Raw genomic sequence first — 20,843 nt, forward strand, 5'->3', positions numbered from 1 at the left:
CCCAGACGAGACGGATATCTCCCTTCACCTTCACTGTCCTAGCTCCAGCTTGGCAGCTCACGCTGAGCCTTTCATTAAAATAGAGCAGGATTTTTACGGGGAAAAAAAATATTATCGGGAGCAGCCAGACACGGAGCTTTGCATTCATGTAACTTTCTCTGGTGATTGCAATCTGCTGCAGCGCTGCTGGCAGCCAGCATTATTTTTATTTGCGTTTGCCACCACACAACGTTGAATTGTTTTTGTTTTTGTTGTTGTGTTTTTTACCTTAGCAGCGATGCATGCACTCTGACAGATAAGCTCGTGGCGTACAAGACATCTGACTTGGTGACATTGGCGCTAAAACACGAGTACAGACATCTCACCCCATATGTGTTCGGATCTTGTCTAACGATCAGCTCTCACCAGGACCTCCTCTGCTCGGCATCTTCTCCGCTTGAAACAAAGTTGTTTCCAAGGTTTTGCCTCCAGCCTGAATCTCAAAATATGCTTATTTTCTTCCAAAACAACTGATATGAGTGTCTTTTGATCTTAGGCCACTAAACTGAGCTGAAACTCACTATAAAGCTACAGATTCAGGTGATAATTCTTAATAGGTTCATCACCCCTTTCACATTGTTTTCACGTCTTATTATAAAACAAATATTGTTTAAACTTGCTGGAATAGACCCCCGCAGAATAGTGGCACCATGCAGCAATATTTTTTACAATATTTTGTATGTTTCACACGTGGAAGACCACCCTGATCCATAGTTGGTGCCAAGAAATGCACCAACAACAGCAGTGAAGAAGACCCAAGATTTTAAATGTTTAAAAACTTGCTTTGTAGATGTTTTATGAGGATGGATGATGCATTAAACGTATTTATTAAACCTCATGGACACATGTTTGGAACAGTTAGTGACATCTTAGTTGGATGTCAAAGTTCAGTACACCCAAGCATCAACCCCGAACCAACTCCCCAGGTTGGTGCTATAAAAATGTCACTAAGAAAACATTAGTAGAGGTCATTTTGGTGTCTCTGGCTGGCACTTTGTCGTCAGAACTAATGACCACACACACTGTGGTTCCAGTGAGGTCAGAGGTCAGCAGCCTTGAGATTCAGTGTTGTGGGCAAAGACTCCTCAACGGTGCAGACTCCGACTCGCACGGAGGCTTACGCCTGGCCTTGAAGAATTCCCTCCCATCTCATTACACCATGCAGCCATGCATTATGCACCACACGGCCCCTTCTCCGGGTAGCAATGTTCAACAGTCTCCCGAGGCTGTTGACATTTTCAACCCGTTGAATTCTCTCTCTCTCCTGAGTTATGAGATACAGACGAGTTAGATATTACCTGGACAAAGCAGCAACAGTTCAGCTATTGTTCCAACATAATGCGCAATTAGGTAAAACTCAGGTGACCGGACAAGATAAAGCACGTAGTTACAGAACACACCGGGGTCCTCCATCTTCCAGCTCAGACTGTAATTAAAGGTCCACAAAAGCCGTCCGGGGATGTGCCTGGGCCTTTTCCCATGGCTGGCTGAAGGAATGTCTGACTGCCACCAATGCAGCAGGTGAATTCACGCTGGAGTCTCCTATTTCAATACCATATCAGTGTATCTACCTCTGCAAGGTACCTCTATCTGTATCCTCTCAATGCAAAATGTTGTCAGGTTGTCCTGTATCTCTCACCGGTCCTGTTACAGTATCAAGCTCCACCTTTTAATATGGTATGCTCCGTATGGGCTAATTTATGGCTCCAAGCTGGGTCTCAAATCAGTGCTTGAATATTAAGAGGCTGACCATAAGTCTTATGCATAACTACTGGCTTTCCATGCTGTAATAGGTTCTTCATGCATTGTATTCATCGTATCCTGCTTGCATCTGCAACATTAGAGTTCTGTATCCACGCCATCACCAGCTACACCCAATTCTACCTTCACACCAGGTTACTCAGATTTATCTGACACTGCAGACAACACTATTTTTCTGCTTTTTACTTTTACGTCCTACATTTAAAAACACATATCTGTACTTTCTACCCCTCACATTTTCAGAACAGGCTCCTTACATCAGTTTTAATGGATTTGAGGGGAATTTGGGTACTTCTACTGTACCTTTGACACATCTGCTACTGTAGACTCTGTCTCCAAATGTGCAAGATGGCAGCTCTCCTATCGGGGATGTTTAGGTTTTGGATCACCTGTGGATATTTGTGCGATGGAGAATTTGACAAAGGTTGCTATCGTTTCCGACTCAGCTAATATCAACTGTATGACTTATTGTTGGTGTGGCTTACAGCCAAGCTGTTTGATATAGTTCCTGCTCCCACTGGGACCAGCCGGTGAATTATGTCTCCCTTTGAAGTCATTTCAGCTCGTGATACTGCTCATCTCCTGTTGCATAGGCAGGTTTTTTTAACTTCTGACAGGCACGCTGAGATCATTCTTCCCATTGTAAGACAAAGTTGTGATATTTAGACGCTGCTGTCTGCAGAAAAGCAGCTTCTTGTGTTTGCTTGAAAAAAACTTGAAAGGATTCCAAGAAAGTTAACTTTCTTGGAATCCTTTTATGTCCAAACCGCCAACCTTGTGCTTAAAGGACGACCCGTTCAGTAGTCATGACCCAGCTCCTGCCATAGTTAACTTCATATTTGGGTTTCTATCCTGTTCATGTTTGCCGTCTGAGAAGCAGAATCTCTTTGGTATTACCATAGCAACAGCAATTACACAACACGTTGTTTTTCATGTCTCAGGATTCCTGCGGTTGTCAGCTACGTAGCATTTTGGCTGTTGTTTTAAACGTAAGATGGCATTTAGTCTACGTGTGGAAATTCACACAACACTGATGTTAAATAATAGATGCGTGCATTAATAATGCAGTTTTTACCTGCACACTGTGAAAACATCTCCTGCAAACAACTGCAGGCTATTCATTCAAGTTTCTCGCTCTCAAAAACACATCATGGTAATATTATAATTTACTTTTGCTGAATAAAAAACGTTACTGAATAAAGCACCAATGCATCACTGAATGGAACCTCTGCATGCAATAGCTGTTAGCGCTAATGCTACTTGCTGATTTCAACAACACAGCGTTGTCCGGGATCATAGCAGCATAAATGTCACGATCTCGTTTATGTGTGCTCAATATCGAACGATAACGATCAGCAGTTAAACTTTATTTCACTCTGCGATGGTTAAACTGTGCGATTAATGCGCGTCACCCTGTATCTATCCAAAATGTACAGCATCCACAACATCCCAACCGTCTACCTTATTCGGTATTACAAATTAACTTTAGTGCCAGAGTGTTGTCTCATAAAGAGGAGGCATCGCTCCCAGAATTCACGATTATGTGTTCAGCAGCGTCGAGCCGCAGTGATTGATGATTAAAGAAGTGAAGAGAATGAATATGGACGAGGCTTCTGGGAATAAAGCGAGTCTACATTTCTCCGAACGGTCAAGAAAGAAACTTTTGATGTGACACATTTTAATGCTAATTTAGACTTTATTTAGATGACTAGAAGCTTTTGAAAAGCGCTGCGTCAGGAGATGTGTGAGGGAAATTGCGTGAGATGTAAATAAGCGGTGTCTGTCAAGGATAGTAGCTGATGTCTAAATGAAATGTATGCATAAAAGTGGCATAAGTCATCCAATTTGTTTGAGTTGTTTTTAATGGGAAAGGCTCCTGAGTGAATTAACAACCACATCGTGGCTTTAACTTGTGGCTGCATTATTGCCTGATGGTTTCCAAGAGCTAAAAGAAAAGAAAAAAAGGCCTTTGCTTTCATTTGTTTATTTTGTTTCTTTCCCTTTATGGGTGGCTCTATTATCTAGCAGCTTCTGTCTACAAGAGAGCGGGCCATTGTGGTCAGAACAGATAACAGATAATATGCAGGGCATGGAAATAGATGGATTATGTGGCCCGGGTTCGGAATGTGTTTATTGGGTGGATAAAATGACAGGATTTTCATTTCTATCTCTGATCCCCTCCTCATTGGATTTAGCAGAGCTCTCCCTCTGTGTGTGTGTCACACTCCCTCTCTCCTCCTCTGTTTCCCCTTCTTCTTCCACTCATCTCTTCCCCCTCTGTATTATATTCTCGATGCATCTCTATTGTTGTCCCCCTCTTTTGTCTAAGTATCATGTTCATTTTCTCTCCGGCTCCCTCTTTGCTCTCCTATTCTTGCCATTTGGCCGCCCCTTAATGCAGCGGACCAGTCAGTTACCCGAGGTGGTCAGGTTTATAACATCATCATGTTTCCCCCCGAGGAAGAGCACCAAAATGTGCTCTTCAAAGCAGCTGAAAATATCAGGTCAGAGTGTCCAACAGGAGTTGATCATTATTCGAAATTACAGAGCATTACGCTTCCCATCTTTTCTTTTTATCCAGGCAAAAGTAACAGTTTTAACAAGTGGCACTTTTCAACTAAAAATATCATAACTGAGCTTAAGTATTGCAATAAGAGCTTTTACCTGACTTACCTGACTTATTGCCCTCTTATCCTGACATGTATATCCCCACTTAATATTTCTATTATAGCCCTAAAATGGCCAATGTGTCATACAGCCTAATGGAACAAATGTCTAGTTAAGTAGCATCAGGTTTTTTATTTTCGACACCTTTGCTTGGTGGAGCTCCAGGAAGGTTGGCAGCTGGGATGTCGTTTCATTTTTTAAATATAGGCTAAGCTTTTTACGTGATTATCTCATTTTGGCATCATGTCAGCCATTAAAGGTAACCACAATGTATTTAGAGCCAGAATTTTCCACAGTCTGCCACTTTAACTGTTCCTGAGAATACACAGCCACTTTAATGCCTTTGCACATTGGGGATGCGACGGATAAACAACGCAAAAATGCAAAATACTCGCGCAAATTTGTTTTCCATTAAATTGCTTGAATCGATTTGTGCAGTCAGAGGACCGACTACCGGGATCCTGATGATCCAGATCAACTCTGTCGGAGGTAAACTGTATCCTAAACGACTTAGCCATTTGATTTTGTTTCCTTTCAGTGAATGAATTTAAGTTCAGTTACAGTAACGCAGAGTCTCAGGGCTTTTATTGTGAAAGGTCTCTGCTGTATTTGTCGTAGTTGAAAGGAGTAATCGAGTTTGACGTCTCCTGACCAAAGAGCCTTGGTGTCGTTGGACGATGCAGTGTGTATGTTGAATATAACCGCTCCTTGCAACTTGATTGGTCGATACGTTTATACGTCATTCACCAGATAACCACTCTGTGGATGTCATTTTTAATTTTTTTTATGATTGCTGTGTTCAGATCTGCCAAAAAAGGTTGTACCAGAGTTTTGTGGTAACAACAGTGTCTAAAGCTGAGTAGTGGTCTTTGTCTGAGCTTTGCACTTCCAAACCCAACAACAACCAGCTTCCATCCCTGTGCATCCAGAACCCACAGCTTTGGATCCACATAAACTAAACCACACTTACACCCTCACACAGCATTAGATCATTAGCTGTGATGAAGTGCCATGTCATGGCGTGACCTGCAGCAGGCGAGTTGATCACGCTGTCAATTAGTCCTCTCTCTCGGTCCACTAATTATGCTGTCACATCCCATTGACGTGCCACAGACATTCGACTGGAAATAAACAAAGGTGAACACCGACTCTCTGTGTTTCGTGGGCCGAGAGGTCGGCGAGTTGTTTGAGGTACTGATGTTTGATGAGATGTACCTGACGGCCCCGCAGGACGGAGGCTGCTTGTGTTTGGCAGAGAACGGAGAAAAGAGGAGGAAGGCTGCAGCTCAGGTGCTGTTCAAAGAACCCCGAGATATTCATCCAACGATTCATCAGATCATTGAACACAGGAACGCCGTTGGAGCCCGTTTGCTACACAAGAAAAACTAAAACATTGAAATTCCTAAGAGCTACCGGTGCACCATTTACGTGACCGTATAAGTTGCCATGGCAACAAAATAAATAACAAAATAATATCATGCAATAATAGAAAATAGGGGAAGAAAGCATCACATGGTTGTGAGGGATGGTACAGACTGAATTTATAACCATTTCCATGAAATTCTGTACGGCATTCATGGTCTCCAGAGGATAAATCCCAGTGTTTTTGGGGATCCCTGCCGACGTCGTGGTAGTAACCTGTCAATCACAAGGTAGTCCCGCCCTAAAGCATCCCCAGCACTTTATGGTCTATGACGGTAAATGGACCATAATTTACCAAATGAACATCATGCTGTATTGAAGAAGACTTGAAACTAGAGACCATAAAGGGTCATCTTCTCATAGACTATACAGTTGGACTTCTTTTTGCAATCAGAGGAGTCGCCCCCTAATGGCCAGCAGAGAGAATGCAAGTTAAAGGCACTTCAGCATTGGCTTCACTTTCCAGAACCTGGAAGTTGCCCCCTGGACATGCGGGTGGAATTTGTGGTTCTGAGTGAAACAATCCAACTATTGGATGGATTGCCATGAGATTTTGTAAAGACCTTCATGGAGGATGAATCTTAAGGACGTTGGTGACTGGACATAAAATGTGGTTTACACACTCCGTCCCCATCAAGATGAATTTTAACAACTTTAGTGACTTTCCCTCTAGCGCCATTATCGGGACACGAGCAAGGCTGTGGATCCTAAGTTACTTGATAAATGACTTTAATGACTATTAAATATAAGAAAAATCATTGGTGATTAATTTTCTTATAATCTATATGAATGATTAATCAACTAATACGAGAGGGTGACCTCATAGAGATGAATAGCAGACAGAATAGAAGAAATCTGCACCCTGACTCTGATCATGATCCAGTCCGACTGTGTTCGATGGAGGATTGTTCTGCGATCGTGCTCTCTTTAGTCTATTCTCCTCCAAGATATTGTGTTATATCTCCTCTTCTTTTATCCTCCGGTCTTATCTCGTTTGGTCTAGTCTGTTCTGGCGTGTTTTGATCTCCCCGATAATGCGAGCACATTTGTAGATTTCCTCCAGCTCAGACAGAAAGCTGAAACCCTCCGGACTGTTTTATATTCCGGCTCCAGCCCCTTGTTGATGTAACCACTTGATGATAACACCGCCTCTGCCTCCTTTTCCTCACAGTTTTCCAACTGAGGTTTCTATGTCAGCACTCGACTCCCGTTAAGGTTTCCCGACATCACATGGCGGGCATGGTAAATAACACACATCCGCCTTAACTCGGGAGTTTTCAGGGCATTCAGGCACCGGGAGAAAAGAGTGCGAGGACCAGTCCGTCCTGCCCTTTCAGAAAATATTGACTCAGCCTCTGTCATCAGTACTGGCTGTCTGAAACCAGACTGGTGATAATAATGCTCATCATCCTGCCTCATCTGAGGTGCAGGTCTGATACAAACACACTCCATCCTCCAAGACACCCAGTTTCTTTCTCTCTGCTCGCACACTTTCTGTAATGAATCGGCCTCCTTTGTGTGGAAAATGTGTGCTGTGTGTTTGTGTGGGGGTGTATTGTTTGCCATAATAACGCCTGATGAATGAGGAATCTGCATTGTTGACGGAGGGCCCCATTAACATGTGGCGCTTGGCTCCCCTCTGTGATCCGTCACACATCACACACACACACAGAATGGAGGTAATCAATGGGATGATTTAATAGCATCTGTTTGCGTCCGCAGGGAGGGGTTAGCATTCATCGCTAGGTTTAGCTTCAGGGGCTTTGGGTCACAGATACGGAGGATTTCATGCCAAAATGCTTTTCATTTTCTCACCTACAGACAGCAGCAGGGTTTTATCTACAGTTTTTACTGGAGCTATGGCCGTCTTTAAGGCTCAGTCTCGCAGACGTGGATTCACACGAGTAAAACTTGATGGGGATAATTAATTGAGCTATTACATTTTTCTAAAATCCAATCAAGAAGTTTTTACAAGCGGACTATCGTCTGACAAATGTGTTGAAAGACGTATAAATGACAACTCCTCCTCCTTACCCAGGGCGAAGGGGTCAACCCTCCCGAAGAATCTTAAAATAAGCGGCTGTATTGCAGTGAACAGTATTGAACATGTGTCAGAGAAGCTCCATCAGGAGGAAACATCCTGACTAGCAATTAACAACTCGCGGTTACGCTGGAAGGATTCCATTTGCTTCCGCTTCTCTTAAGTCGGTATCTTGTGTTCTTGCTTCATATTCCTTTCCTTAAATGAGAGCTACAGCGACTTTGAAAACACACAAAACTGCAGCATGTGGCAACAATCCCGTAGGAAAACTACGCACGGCAGCACAACCTCATTCTACTTACAAAAAGTTGGCAATATCTGTTGCTTTTTTTTGTTGTTTTTGTTTATGAGCGTTTTAAACCCCAAATGTTATACTGTCAGTTGACAGTTACCGCGTCATTCAGAAACTCAATCATTTTTTTGTTCATGTTTGGTGCCTCGGCACACAACGGTCATTAATTGAAGGACCTGAGATTTATGGTTTTGCCAAATTTACGAGAATCCACCAAAAATAATGAGTTGTTGAAAACCGGACAAAGTGTAAATAACGACCTGCCTCAGGAAGGTTAAATTAAACTGCAGGATTTTCATTCACAGTCTGTAAAACTAAGGAGATGATGGGTGTTATCTGTGTGTTTGAGTCATGTTTTGCTTTCAGATGTGAATTCTGCTGTAATAATAAATGAATGAAAAGTTTCGTGCACTTTTCATGGGGAAAAGAAGACAGTTTTGGGCATGCGAGGCTGATGGGAATGCCGTGTTCTGGAAGTGCAGCAACAAACACAAAAGGTAAAATATCACCTTGTTGCTCTCTGACCCCTTTCTTCTGTCGTTTGTCTCTTGCAGCTCGGCCGATGAGAAATTTCGCTGGAACAACCAAGGTAACGTTTCCTCTCAAATGCTCTCAAATCGTACATTCTGTCTCGTCCTCTATTGCTGCATTCTGGCACTGCACAGTCCTGGCATGTGCTTTATTATATTGGTTGCTGTTGAAAAAAAATCAATTAAAAAATCATGCACTTACAATATATTCATGGAATCCTCTACAATAAATGCGATGGCTGTTGCAGTAATGATGCTTAATCAAACTGCACTGAAAGGCAGAATTGTTATCGTCTTTAATAAAAGGCTTGCTCTAACAAAATAAAAAGTTCCCTCACCACCTCTGACAGCTGAGTATAGGTCACTTCTGGTGGAAGTGTTTTCCATGAAGGTTAAAACAAGAATCAATGAGTGTGAGGCCCTTTCAGATGATTTGAAAGTCAAATGAAGACACCTCTCTGAGCCGGGGAAACTTCTTTGACAGCACTTTAGTTGAAAAGCTCCAACCCGTGCATGACACTCGGGTCGCTCTGTCTCCGGTCCTTGACAGTCGACGCTGAGATGTATAGGGCACTGAGGGGAGATTGATCGTCTGAGTGCAGGGTTGGCGACCTTTGCAAACAAAGCGTTGACTTAAGGTTTGTGGTCAAAAATGTTTCATACACGAAAGGCTTTCCGTGTGTGTGTGCTGTAGTCCCTGTCCATCTGTTGCACCAAAGCTCGAGCCCCCCCCCCCCTCCCTCCCTCCAATCAGACCTTTTTGATCTTGTCATCACTCACAAATCATTAAAAAAAAAACCCATCACTTCTGGATCAAGCAGGTTTCAAAATGAGTTTTGGCTTGCGAGAGAGTAAATCCAGCGTAATGCCTCGGACCGCACCGGACTGGAAATGTTTCACCCACAGCAGAAACATCATCAGTCCGCAATCGCGTCAGTCAAAGTCAATAAAATCAGCCTCCTAAATCCACTCAAAAGGCCTCCGCTATTACCGTCTCTCACTCTATCTGGATGAGAGATTAATGTTGCTCCAAAGACTCATTTGTAAGTTTTATCCCTCTTGGCAGCCTTCTCTGATGTAGACACACCGGGCGTGTTGTCTGCCTCGCTCTGACAGACAAACCTGGTGTCTGAGTACGAGGCGGCGCCGCGTAGACCTATAGATCCCGCAAGTTGTTTTATTATCAGTATCGTTTTTACCCTCGACCCAAGGTTTATCCTCACACATTACTCTGTGATGAGATTTTAATTTACGTGCATCTAATTAGTATTTTGGATGGGTGAGATGTGCACAACTAAAAGTAGGGGGGGGGGAAGCATGACTGTGCGGTTTATCAGTGTGGTCACGGCTTGACTATTTCCCGGGTAAAATAGGCAATTATCCAGAGCCTGAAAGCCCCTCGGTTCACTGTCGGTTTGTTTGTGGTGAATTTGTTTGAGAAAATGTGGTACAAATTAACTACATGAACTCAGCCTCCCTCAAGGTGTGGAATATTACCTGTGTAAAAACATCTCTTTGGCTGCTCAGTTTTCACTCTCTTTTCAAATTATTAGTTTGTGGTATTGCTTCTACAGAATCACGTGTTCACATCAAACGCGAGACGAATTTTTCGTGCGGCGCTATTACAGACAAGGCCGATGCAAAATGACATCAAAGTCGACATTCGCGTGACGCAGTGTAGCGAGAGCCTATCAGCGTCGAGATTCCTCTCCTGTCGCGCTGACTTTGCTGAGCCGGAAATGGAGGAAAACAAATAAGGTAGCGGTCTGTGGCCGCCCAGAACCCTACGATAGTAGCTCATATTAGTATAGAGACTGGGCGAAACTACGTATATAAATGTATAAACCAGAAACTGTCTATGCTACAAATAGCAACGTTGCTGCCGTATTTATGTCTAGACGACGTTATTTTTCGTGTTGATGGAGCAGCTACAGTGTTAGCATAGCCTAGCTCCGATGTAGCCGAACTCCATTCAGAAAACAAGCATTTTAAAAATAGTTTGCTTGTGGTCTTGCGGACAGACCTAACAAAGCATGACTTCAGAATTTTACAAATCGTCATCATTGTGTCGTTATTTCGACATACTTTTTTATCCGTTTATTGCAATTAAATCGCAGAAAAATTGTTTTGTGTTCATACTGCTACAGTAAACCAGACGATGTGTCTCGATGGTTTTGAAAACACGTTGACTCTGTGTGAATAGAGTTTCCAGGGTGTTTTTTTATTTAGTCAAATAATATATTGTGCAAAACAAATAATGACATTTATTGTTGACTTTGTCACATATAATTTGTAATAATTAGTATTTTAAAAATGTCAGTAAGTAGTGTTAGCTGCTTAGCCCTTGACAACAATCAATTGATTCTTTGATAACCGAAAATAAAATAAAAAATGAGTATAAGCCACCATGTTAAGCCTTTCTTAAATGGATTTATGGATGTTTATTCTCTGTGGACATCATGATGCTGATGCTGGTTCCAACATGTGCCTGACCTGCGTTTCCATTTCCGTTATGACTCTGACAAGAAGGCGTTTTAGGAAGAATTGTCATTTGGGTTCAATTCTTAAGGCCTTTATTGCTTTTAAATTGATGTAGTATTCACAAAGCACATATTCTGAGTTCAATTTGAAATAAAAAATATTAACAGCTGTGTCTTTCTTTCAACCCAGGTTATGTCTGTGCACCTGTAGACGGACAGAAGGACATAGAGGAGGAGCTGACGACGGGCTTGGAGCTGGTGGACTCCTGCATCCGATCGCTCCAGGAATCGGGCATCTTGGACTCACAGGACACTTCTACAGGAGACAGTAAGGCCAATATTACCAATATGTGGGTTTTTTTTTTTTTCTGGGAGTTTTCTTTTCTGAGACAGCCAAGAAGGATGGCTCAGGAGAGAATAAGTGAAAAGCAATCACAGACCAGCGGGGATGGATACTCTGCTGTGCTGGAGTCTCCGGGTTTTGCCTGATTAACCTGTTGAATGAATTCACCGAGAAAATTCTGTTCACAAGGCCAGCCTGCACCATGGCACTAGTGAGCATTGCAGCATTAAAACAATTCCCTCAGTGCTTCCTTGAGTAAATTGTAAAAAGAAGACAATTCATCCCTTTTGGAGAAAAAAAATGTAATCAAGTCTGTGATACATTTTTAACTCAAGCACTTGCTCTAATTAGGATATTCGACCCAACGGCTGATCAAGAGCTTGTCTTTCATTAGATTTCATCACATCTTTCAAAAAGTGCTACTTGACGATATGAAATAATTTAAGTCCAAGTATAGTGGATTAGATTGGTGATCCATTTGTCTGGTAGTTTCATTAGATCTTTATTTTTCATTGAAAAGATGACATTTGCTTTTCTTTTTCGTTGTCTGTTCACCCGTGGTGCATTTTAAGCTTTAATACTAAGATGTTTCCAAGGTTCAAGCTACCAGACATTTAGAAGACTAACTGCAGAAGCTTTCTGAAGCCGGTCTGAACTGGCAGTCGGTAATACAAAAGCAGAACTGATCTTTATTTACATGCAAATCGCGTTTGTTGTCGTTACTTTGCAGTAACTGCTTTTTAGCCACTTGGGGGTGCAAAAAAAACTGCTTTGTAGCTTTTTAAATGATGTATTATAGTCTTTTGATGTATGAGTGTTTTCTTCAACCATGTATGTTAATGATTAAAGAGGCTGCTTTCCGTCATTATAAACGTTTCCGTGCCACCGTGATGTCAAATATCGTGGGACATTTTAAGCTGCAGAACTGTAGCCTGATTATAAACTCGACAGCGGAAACAGAACTCCTCTTTTAGCCTCTAAAATAATTCATGAAGATTTGCTGCTGTTCTTGGTGAGTAAATGTGCACAGTGTGTCTCTCAGCTGTCTGCTCTGTGGCTCTGCTGTACTGCTCCCCGTAGAGAATGTAATTAATATGATGTTTTATATCACCCATCCGCTATTAATCAGCATGTTCATTTTTATGACACGGCCTGTCCGATCAGCGGATTAACCGCAGCGGCGGTGGATATTAGTGTAGTCCATGCATTGCTGGTCTCCACTGACATCTCAGGGAAATGTGTGGGATCTTTAACAGCTAAATGTTCCACAGCTAGTTGAACATTTTGTCAGCCGTTTGTCTGATGCCTATAGACCATAAAGCAGGGGACGCTTTAGGGTGGGGCTACTCTACAATGGACAGCTCGCTACCACGCTACAAATGCAATTAGCTACGAAGATGACTTTACACTTTGAATTATGAAGCTAAGTTTGTTCACAGCTTCACACCAGAATCCAGATGGATCCTGATCCAGTAAGGTTGCTGCTCCGAACTTGTGTTCGTCAGATCCACCCGTCGCTCCTCTGCAGTCCAAATATGGTCTCTTCTTTCACTGGTTGCAAAGGTTCCAAGATAGCGACGATGCACTCAAGGCTTAAAACTGTCTTGTAGGATAAAATGATGAAGCGATAACATTTTGAACATGGATTTAAATCGAGTAGTCGACCGAGGTGTATAACCGTTGGACTGCATGTCTAGTTGTTTACTGTGAACAGCGACCTGCTTGAAACAAGAACATGAGAGCGGTCAGAGACGACCAAAACAACGAGCTGAAAGACAAAGTGGTTCAGAGACTAAGAGAGATATAGTGAGACCAAAAACGTTCCATGGGTAAGAGGAGAGCTCTCAGCGAGATCCTGAACTGCTCCACTCTCATCTTTTCTTGATACCCATGTCTCTTGTAAGGGCGACCCCATGGGAGGGAGGTAGCTGTCAGGACACGTGCCGAGTTGTGCCAGTAGTTTGATATGCTAATCCATCCTCGCTGAGGTGTCAGCTGGCCTGCTGTTCGCAGTGCAGAGAAGGGAGACACACACACACACACACACACACACACACACATGCATGTATAATAACACATGAACCATGAATCATCACCATCAGGCATGAAACACATACAAGAAACACAGACGTGCGCAGGCCTGCATGCACATGTTTATGTTTATGCACACATGCTGTCATCGCTAAGCACTCGGACACACACATGCATGCAAAACTAGGAAAAATAATTCTGTTTGATGTTTTTGATGTTTAGATAACAGTTATGTAACCGACCTGACTGGTTAAAAAAAAGAGAACTACAGTGCAAATAATAGACAGATGGGGAGAGACAAAGGGAAACAAAAACAGCTTTAAATGACTCTTTGCTAAATGCCAAACATTGATCATCCAATCATAAGTCTTCTCGAGGATGAAGTTTAAGGCCCTCCTGCCTTGGCTTCACTTTTCAGAACCGGAGGTTAGCTTAGCTTAATTAGCGAGCTAGCTAAGGCTGACGATGTCTGCAAGTAAATATTGTAATTTCAGCTGGAAAGAAATTAGTCACTGCTTTGAATTGGGAAGCTTACTTTTGTCTACCTCTGTGTGAAATCAAGGGATAACAAAGATTTTTAAGTGGTCAATCAGTTCGTGTTTGTTTCATTGTGGTTTCAAAAAAGAAGAACCAACAAGCAGCAGTTTGTTAAATATGTTCATTTGGCACACAAGCATATGGGCCTTACTTAACACAGCCAAATGCACACAGGCATGAAGCCTCACACACGCACACACACACACACACACACACACACACGCACACCTGCAACACACACACAGCAGCAGCAGCAAAATCCACTTCTTTACTCAAGCTGCTGAGCAGATTAGTGCAACACAGCAACAGAGTACACGGCTTCATGCTTCATGCTGGTGATGCTCGCCATCATGCATGTAGTCTGTAGCGTACGCAGCTATTTGGGACCGTGTGTGTGTGTGTGTGTGTGTGTGTGTGTGTGTTTGTTTGTGTGTTTGTGTGTGACTGTTCTGCATGCCTCCAACGGGGTATCTAAAAATAGACAACTGATGAAATATTAAAATGTGTCAATAGAAAGTGCCGGTCGTGATGCAGAAGAAGAAGCCACTCGACAACTTTTACTGTGTGTGTGTGTGTGTGTGTGTGTGTCTGTGTGTGTGTCTGTGTGTGTGTGTGTGTGTGTGTGTGTGTGTGTGTCTGTGTGTGTGTCTGTGTGTGTGTGTGTGTGTGTGTGTGTGTGTGTGTGTGTGTGTGTGTGTGTGTGTGTGACGGAGGGAGAGATTAATGAGCCGGAGCGGGTCTATCATTGCCACGGCTACATGAATGCAGGTATACGCAGATGCGGCGTTTGCGAACACAGAGCCAGCGAGACGTGCGTATGTGTGTCGTCATCCAACGCCCAAAAGATAATTCCATGCACAGGCACCGCTAATACTCTAATACTCCCCTACCTCTTCCCACACGCACTCTTTCCCCTCCCCTCTCACCATGGATGGATTCAGTGGAGCCTTCAGTTTTTTGTTGCCGTCTGAGTGATAATCTATTTATGAGGCCCTTTGCTTCCCTAAAGGCTCCGCTGCCCACATGAAACTGCTCCTAAAGTGGCAAACAAAAACTGCAGAAAACATCCGCTGGGTTTGAATCCGTCCAATAACGGGCGCGGAGTACGAACTCCAACCATCGCATGACGTGTTTTCCTACACATGTGTGCGTGTACTCAGCCAAGAAGAGCCTATCGGACGCGGAGGCCCTGACCCAGTAAACTCACTCAGCACATTTAACTTAATATCGTATTTTAAATAATGCACAGTCACCAGCCACACCGCCTACAGGAGCCTCTCGCTCTACTTTCAAGTGACTTTTCACTTCAGTCGAGTTTTTTTTTCTTCCAAACGCGTTCATCCACAGCGACTCCATTTGCCGTTAGCGTCTGACTTTATCTCTCCCACGCAGTAGGATATTGACCGCTGGCACGCTATGACTTCTTATTCTCTCTTGTTTAATCATCGCAAAACAAAGCAAAGTTTTCCTGCTCGTCTCATGCGCCGTGCTTCCTTTCATCAGCGGAGATTAAAGGGACAGCCGCTGTTGATGGAGGACAGCTCCAGAACTCCTCCGAGAGTACAAATACAGAGCGCTAGAAATTTATAGCTCTACTTAGAGCTGCTATAATACAGCAAAGTTATTTTTTTTCCAGCGCAGTGAGTTTCTTGACAGAAAGGCAAACATCTAGCAGTAACTGAAGTATACTCATGTGTTACTGCAGCAAACTGCCGCTGGAGGGGGGGGGGGGGGGGATCAAGTTTTAACTAACATTTTGGGTAAAAATTAGTTTTATATCTCTAATTAAAGTCCTTGATGAGGCACATAATTGCTATCATCAGCGAAAGTTTTTCCAGAGGGATGGGAGAGTTTCGGCCCTAATGTCCTCCACCAAATTATTCAATTAAGTTTGCTTCAAACTCAGCGACCAGACAAACTCACACTTTACAGTCTTAAAAAAAAAAAAATCTGTTAATGCGTCGTCATGATTTGCCACGCGTGTGCTCATTTGCATATACCTCATTTGTGCTATGCGTATAAAATGATCCGTGTGCAAATCACCAGGCTGCAGAAACGCCCGACATGAATGACAAAATCAGCACTGTGTGTGTGTGTGTGTGTGTGTGTGTGTGTGTGTGTGTGTGTGTGTGTGTGTGTGTGTGTGTGTGTGTGTGTGTGTGTGTGTGTGTGTGTGTGTCACAGTCAGTTACATAACATTATAACGTAAATCCGCACAAACTGACTCAGAGGATGCATCTACTTTCACACGTATCGAGGCTCAGGCAAATACAACATTTCTATAGAAAGGAGTTAATTTACGTCCTAAGCCGAAACGTTAACCACGTAGGCGTAGGCCGACTGATCTTTGGTAGATTTTGGATGAATGTGGAAGTAGAAGATGTAGTGTCAATAAAACCAGCTCGCACTTTTAATTTTCACGACAGCTGACAGATGACATTAGAAAGTGTGGAAGACGTGTAATGAGCCAGAGACTAAGCTCAGTCGTTTGGTTTCACAAAATGAGGAAATGTGTGATAAATGGTTCTACTTCTCTCTTTCTCACCCAAAGCGAGATGAACACCAGCTTTACCACCTCCGCCAAGGAGCCTATGTTGTCGGTTTTGTTTGTTTGTCAGCAGGATGATGCAAACACTAGTAACTGGGCCTGATTTTCATGAATCTTGGTGGAAGATTCACACTAATTATTTGTACCTTTCATTAACACTGTGCGGCCTTGGCGGAGGCCCTTCTAGTATCTCGTGTTGAAGGACGACCGGGTATCGAACGCTGGCTTTGCCTTACAGGACGGTTACCGTTATGCTGTAGGTTTGGTTCTGCTCTGTCTGAGCACGTTTAAATAAAATTAGAATTTTCGTCACAGTTGGCTTCGTCTAACTTTGACCCTCGGGTTCTCCGTTCCCTCAAAGGTCACCACTGTCGAGATGATTTGCAGTGAATTTGCATGTCGGAGCAAAGAAGAAAGAATTGCGCTTTCGGGGCGTACGTTTGTCCCTTCCGGTCCGTTCACATAAAGGCGATATCTCAGGAACGCCTGCAGGGATCTTCTTCAAATTTGGCTCAAAACGTCCACCTGCACTCAAGGAAGAACTGATTAGAATTTGAGGGTCCCATTCTTGGGAAATCTTAGGAGTGCCTCGAGGGAATTTCACCTCACAATACACACACAGCTTTGGCCACGACTGAAGAATTCTTATGCTAATTATGACAATCTGGATGTACAGTGACTTTACTGGTTGGCCGAGGCGTTAATTGTAGTTTCTTTTTTTAAATCCATTGTCAGGCCGTGTTTGATTTATCCGATAGGCTTGATACAGTCATTTTGGCCGAACACAACTCTTTGGCTGAAAAGAAAAGCACGAGGAGTTGGATGAGGAAGAAGTGTGACCAATCAACACAAGCGTCTCTACGGGAAGCTTTGTGCAAGCCTTTCTGCTGAAGTACAGATTAGACGTTATTCTATGCAGCTTTGTCCTGATCAATTCGCCGTCCCAAGTATTCCCTAAATTCGCTGATCACAGTTCTTCCATTGAATGAACATCATTTTTTTTATAATGTTAAAAATGGGTTGCTTCAAGATAAAAAAGTTTGATTTTTTTTTAATCCAATACATGGAATAGATGAATAAACTCCACTTCATAGTTGCATATGAAGTCCCAAATTGCCTTCTTCACGGAAAAATTGTTATTATTCCATTACATCGACGAGTGAGTTTGTATTCTTGACCTCATTCCGACACTTTGGTATCACTTTGGTGCTCCCCTCGCTGAATTATACAGAGAAATATGGAGCTGGAGGAAGAGAAAGACGGGTAATGGAGAGCAATAAAGGAAGCGACGGAGGCAGACAGAGTGAGAAAGGAAGATGGGGGGAGGAGTGCGTCTTTAAATGGAGGTCAGGAACAGAGTGAGATTTAAGGGTCACTGAGCAGGAAGAGAGGCTAGAGGCTGGAATAACACGGTGGGTAAAAAGCAAATGGGTGTCTCGGGGAGGCCGATGCTATTTCAGCTTTCACTTCTTCTGTTGCTTCTCTTCTTGCCTTCGTTTCAAGGTCCGTTTCAAACTGAGGCTTATACCTTTTGTATTCACGCTCATTCATTTCCCCTTAAAGAAATAATGAATGGATTGTACAACGTGTGGGATGTAAACTTGGTTACAAAACGCCTTCAAGGCCGTAAACTGAATAAATCTTTACACAAAGAAACAAATAGTACAAAACCGTTTACATAAAAGCAGCTTGACGCAGGTGAAACAAAATCTTAAGTTGGCTTTTGACTGAGATCAAAAGGTTTTGACGCAAACATCCCTTGACCTCTAAAACCCTCTTCCCTCACGTCTCTTGAATTTACGTGTAAAATGCGTCGCTTGTGTCTTCACCTCCTGACGCTTCTCTTCCTCTTCTTTCCCATCAGGACAAGGACTTCTGTCCCAAAGCGCTTTGCAGCTCAACCACCAGGATGCCTATGCAGCAGCTGGTTACCATAGTAACCAAGGGCTGGCACTTGGGGAGTCGATCACGGGTCGCGGCGGGCAGATTGGAGGGGCAGTTCACAGCTACAACCAGGTACAAACACCCGTTTTCTGCTTTTCTGCCTTCATTTCCATTTTTCTCTACCTCTCTGTTTCTTCATCCTCTCTCATTCACACTTTCTCCTCTTCTTCTTCATCCTCTCTCGTTCACACTTTCTCCTCTTCTTCTTCTTCCTCCTCTCTTTGTCAACCATCTTTCTCCGTGCGATCTGCCCTTTTGTAGGTGACGTCCAGCCGTGCTGCTGCCCACTTGGCGGCCACTGACTCTCCGTCGCAGTCCCAGAGAGACTCGTTCGCCCACGGCAGCGCCTTCCACATGCCCGCCGAGCTCGGATCCGTGCCCCCTGGACCCCCCATGTATTACTCCTGCGCCACTTTGCCTGCTCAGGTACACGACCTTGAAGAGATGACTGTGATCTGATGGAATCACATCACTTCTATCACCCTGCTGTGTAACCTAGGGCAACCAGCTAGGCTACCACAGGCCTGTTTTATTGGCATCATTCCTTATACATTTTTTACACATTGGCTGCTTTACTGATAATCATCATACACTGTGAATTCTGAGACATTTTCTTTTCATTTGTGAAAAATAAATCACAAGACTTCCTGCATAAATAAAGGATAAATACATTTTTTTTGGATTTAGGCTTGAAAGGTGGCTGTGAAAAGTTTGTATTCTGCTCACAAAAAAAAGGTGCAACAGAGACCAATGGTGAACCAGAGTCATGGCAAAAAAATACGAACAAATAAAAAAAACATCCTCCCATTGAAACCCCTCAAACTTTCCTTCAGAACAAACCACTTCTCTGCTGTTGATCCGTGTGCTCCGTGTGCCAACGGATTGCTAAAACTGCTGCTTCCAGCAGAGTTTCAGAGCTACACCGGAGGAGTGGAAATATTGTGTTTTTATTGGCACACAGTGTTGTGGTTTGATACATTTCTTACCTATTCTTTTTTTGTTTTTGCTCTGGATCACCGGAATCCACTGTTGGGCGACAGACTGATGCTGGTGGGAAAAGTGAAGCCAAGGCTTAAGTGCCTTAAACTTGTATTCTCTCTGCTGGCCATCAGGGGGCGACTCCTCTGGTTGAAGTAAAGAAAAGAAGTCTGATTGCATGGAAGTCTATGAGAAAATGACTTCTCACTTAATTTATTATGACAGTAAACATTGTAAATATGAGTTTGTAGTCTCAATCACAAGTTTCAAGTCTTTTTGAAAAATAGTCCACAAATTACCAAGCAATGAATCTCAGAGCCACCTTTCAATCAGAGTTTTGGTGGCATATTCCTTTAATAGTACAAGGTAAGCCCGATAAATTCTTATCGTTTCTCCAGCTTACAAAAGGTGCAAAATCTGTAAATCCTTTTCTTTCTTTTTTTTAGTTTGTCTCCCAGACTCAAAGGAAATTCATGTAAATCCATTTTCATGTTACAGTTCATGCAAGTCCCAGATTACAGAATTCCCTACCAGCACACAAATGCTGCCTAGCGGTTATGGCAACCTCCCTTGTGTTTCTTGTTTTGTTTTCTTTGGCAGAGTTACAAATCTGTGAACCACTTAACAAATACAGCAAGATAATTGCATCCTGATCTAACTAATGGGTGAACTCGCGTTTTTTTTAAACTTTTTGACAGAAGATTACACCTCTCCACTCTTTTTGGGTGAGCTACTTCACTAAATCTGTGGCAGATGGGTGCTTTACACTACCACAAACACGCGTACGTCAGCGTTTCACTGCTGTGCTTGCCAAATCCGACATCACTTCGACCGTTGTAGCAATTGAAGAAACAGCTCATTCTGCATCTTTCTTGCAATTAGCAGAATGGGCTTGTGAGCGCCGCAAGAGGTTTCTCTCGTAGGGTCGGTCAGCAGTGCAGCCACGATGCACCAAACCTGTATTAATATCTGACTTCTTGGGTGATGATTTACTCTTTTATTGCTTCTTCAGCTGCACTGCGGGCTCAGAGTTTTAGAGATTTTTTAAGAACGCAGCATAAATCACGTCCTTGAATGAATTTAAACAGATTAGCCGGCGCCGTTCCACAGCCTCCGCTCTTCAGCACGTCTTGACCACGCTCATCGGGTCTCTGTAGTTACCAGATATTTCTTCCCACCCCCCTGGAGCAAAATGAAAATGCATTTTTTGGAACTTCATTTGGTGGCCCA

At 43.1% G+C, this 20,843-nt stretch overlaps 1 protein-coding gene across 3 annotated transcripts in view; it reads left to right on the forward strand.

The window, feature by feature from the left end:
- The window catches only part of ctnnd2b (catenin (cadherin-associated protein), delta 2b), a 131,339-nt gene that overhangs the window by 56,610 nt on the left and 53,886 nt on the right, over positions 1-20,843 (forward strand). For 2 of the 3 annotated variants that reach the window (XM_084007675.1, XM_084007676.1), the window contains exons 4-7: positions 8,777-8,811; positions 11,423-11,560; positions 18,556-18,707; positions 18,897-19,061. In XM_084007675.1, coding sequence (XP_083863801.1) covers positions 8,777-8,811; positions 11,423-11,560; positions 18,556-18,707; positions 18,897-19,061 — 490 coding nt within the window. The remainder of the gene's footprint in view (positions 1-8,776; positions 8,812-11,422; positions 11,561-18,555; positions 18,708-18,896; positions 19,062-20,843) is intronic. The other variant, XM_084007674.1, reaches the window with a different exon arrangement.

This window comes from Eutrigla gurnardus (genome assembly GCF_963514095.1).
Source record: "Eutrigla gurnardus genome assembly, chromosome: 4".
In the NCBI taxonomy this organism is placed as follows: Eukaryota; Metazoa; Chordata; class Actinopteri; order Perciformes; family Triglidae; genus Eutrigla; species Eutrigla gurnardus.